This window comes from Fonticula alba (assembly GCF_000388065.1).
Source record: "Fonticula alba strain ATCC 38817 unplaced genomic scaffold supercont2.1, whole genome shotgun sequence".
NCBI lineage: Eukaryota > Rotosphaerida > Fonticulaceae > Fonticula > Fonticula alba.
Window position 1 is genome coordinate 4474746 of NW_009242971.1, and position 1077 is coordinate 4475822.

At 63.8% G+C, this 1077-nt stretch overlaps 1 protein-coding gene across 1 annotated transcript in view; it reads right to left on the reverse strand.

Moving 5' to 3' along the window:
* Positions 1-817: 817 nt before the first annotated feature.
* H696_00960 (hypothetical protein) overlaps positions 818-1077 on the reverse strand; it is a gene marked incomplete at both ends in the record, with an annotated part of 1513 nt that continues 1253 nt past the window's right edge. Inside the window, one exon of the mRNA XM_009494849.1 lies at positions 818-949. Coding sequence (XP_009493124.1) covers positions 818-949 — 132 coding nt within the window. The remainder of the gene's footprint in view (positions 950-1077) is intronic.

A 1077-nucleotide genomic window follows, 5' to 3' on the forward strand; every position in this document is an offset into this window, starting at 1 on the left:
CCATGTGGGGGTGCGATCGCACGTGAAAATCCGCCGGGACCCGGGTCCTGACACCTCCCCCGAAGGTGAGGGTGTTTTTTTTTTTTTACCTCGCGCGTGAGCACGATCCCTGGGCGGCTGCCTCGGGCCGCTCCCTCGGCCTGGTGGAATCTGCCCTGGGCTGCCGGACTTCCGTCTCTTGGGGGCTGAACACTTCTTCATGTTGGTGGGCATTGTCCTCCGCCCTGGCCCCTCCCCCATTCCTCCTCTCCCCCCACCCCCTCCCCTCCGCCACTCCTCCTCGCTGTGCCTCCTCTTCCGTCTGCTGCTTTTCGTGCTCCACTGTCCGGGATTCCCTCCTGTCGACTCGCCTAGCTCGGCTGTCCCGCGCTCTTAAGTATCCCTCCCCTGCCCGGGACCCTCTTTCCGCACGCCCATCCTCCGAAATCCGAACACGGTACATATTGGCGGCGAGGACAAGGTTGTATGAAGGGGGTAGAAGAGGAGGCAGGGCTGGCACAGCGCATAAAGTCAGGCGTGCCGAGACCCAGAGCAATGCAAGTGCAAGATGGGGCCAGGAGGAAGGGTTGTGCCGATCTCGGAGATGCAAGAATGTCGACGGCAGAGGCGCCCCACATAGGGTCCCCGCCCCCCCCCTCCCTCCCCCTCGAACACCCTGTGCGCTCCTCCGGGAAGGGGAGGGCGGGGCACAGGGACGGGGAAGGAGAGTGGGGCATCTTTCACATGATCTGGCGGTTGGAGAAAAAACGAGAGGAGGGGGAGGGCGGAGAGGGACGGCGAGAAGGGACGGGGCGAAACACCCGGCGGCGGGTGGGAATTATTCGCGGCCGAAGAGGCCCATGGTCTTCTGGTAGGTGAAGCGGCAACCGTCCACCAGGTAGGAGGGGAGCTCGCACCAGAACTCATAGTTGGGAATGGCCTCGAGGCCACGCTTCTCGTTGAACTTGTGCTGGTAGAGGAACCCAAGGGCGAGGTAGAGGAGGGCCGAGACGAAGAAGCTGCATGTGCCGGCAGGATGACAGGCAAGGTCAGTTGGCGCAAGGATATCGGGACAGGGCAGGGTGCGGCGTGGGGGGG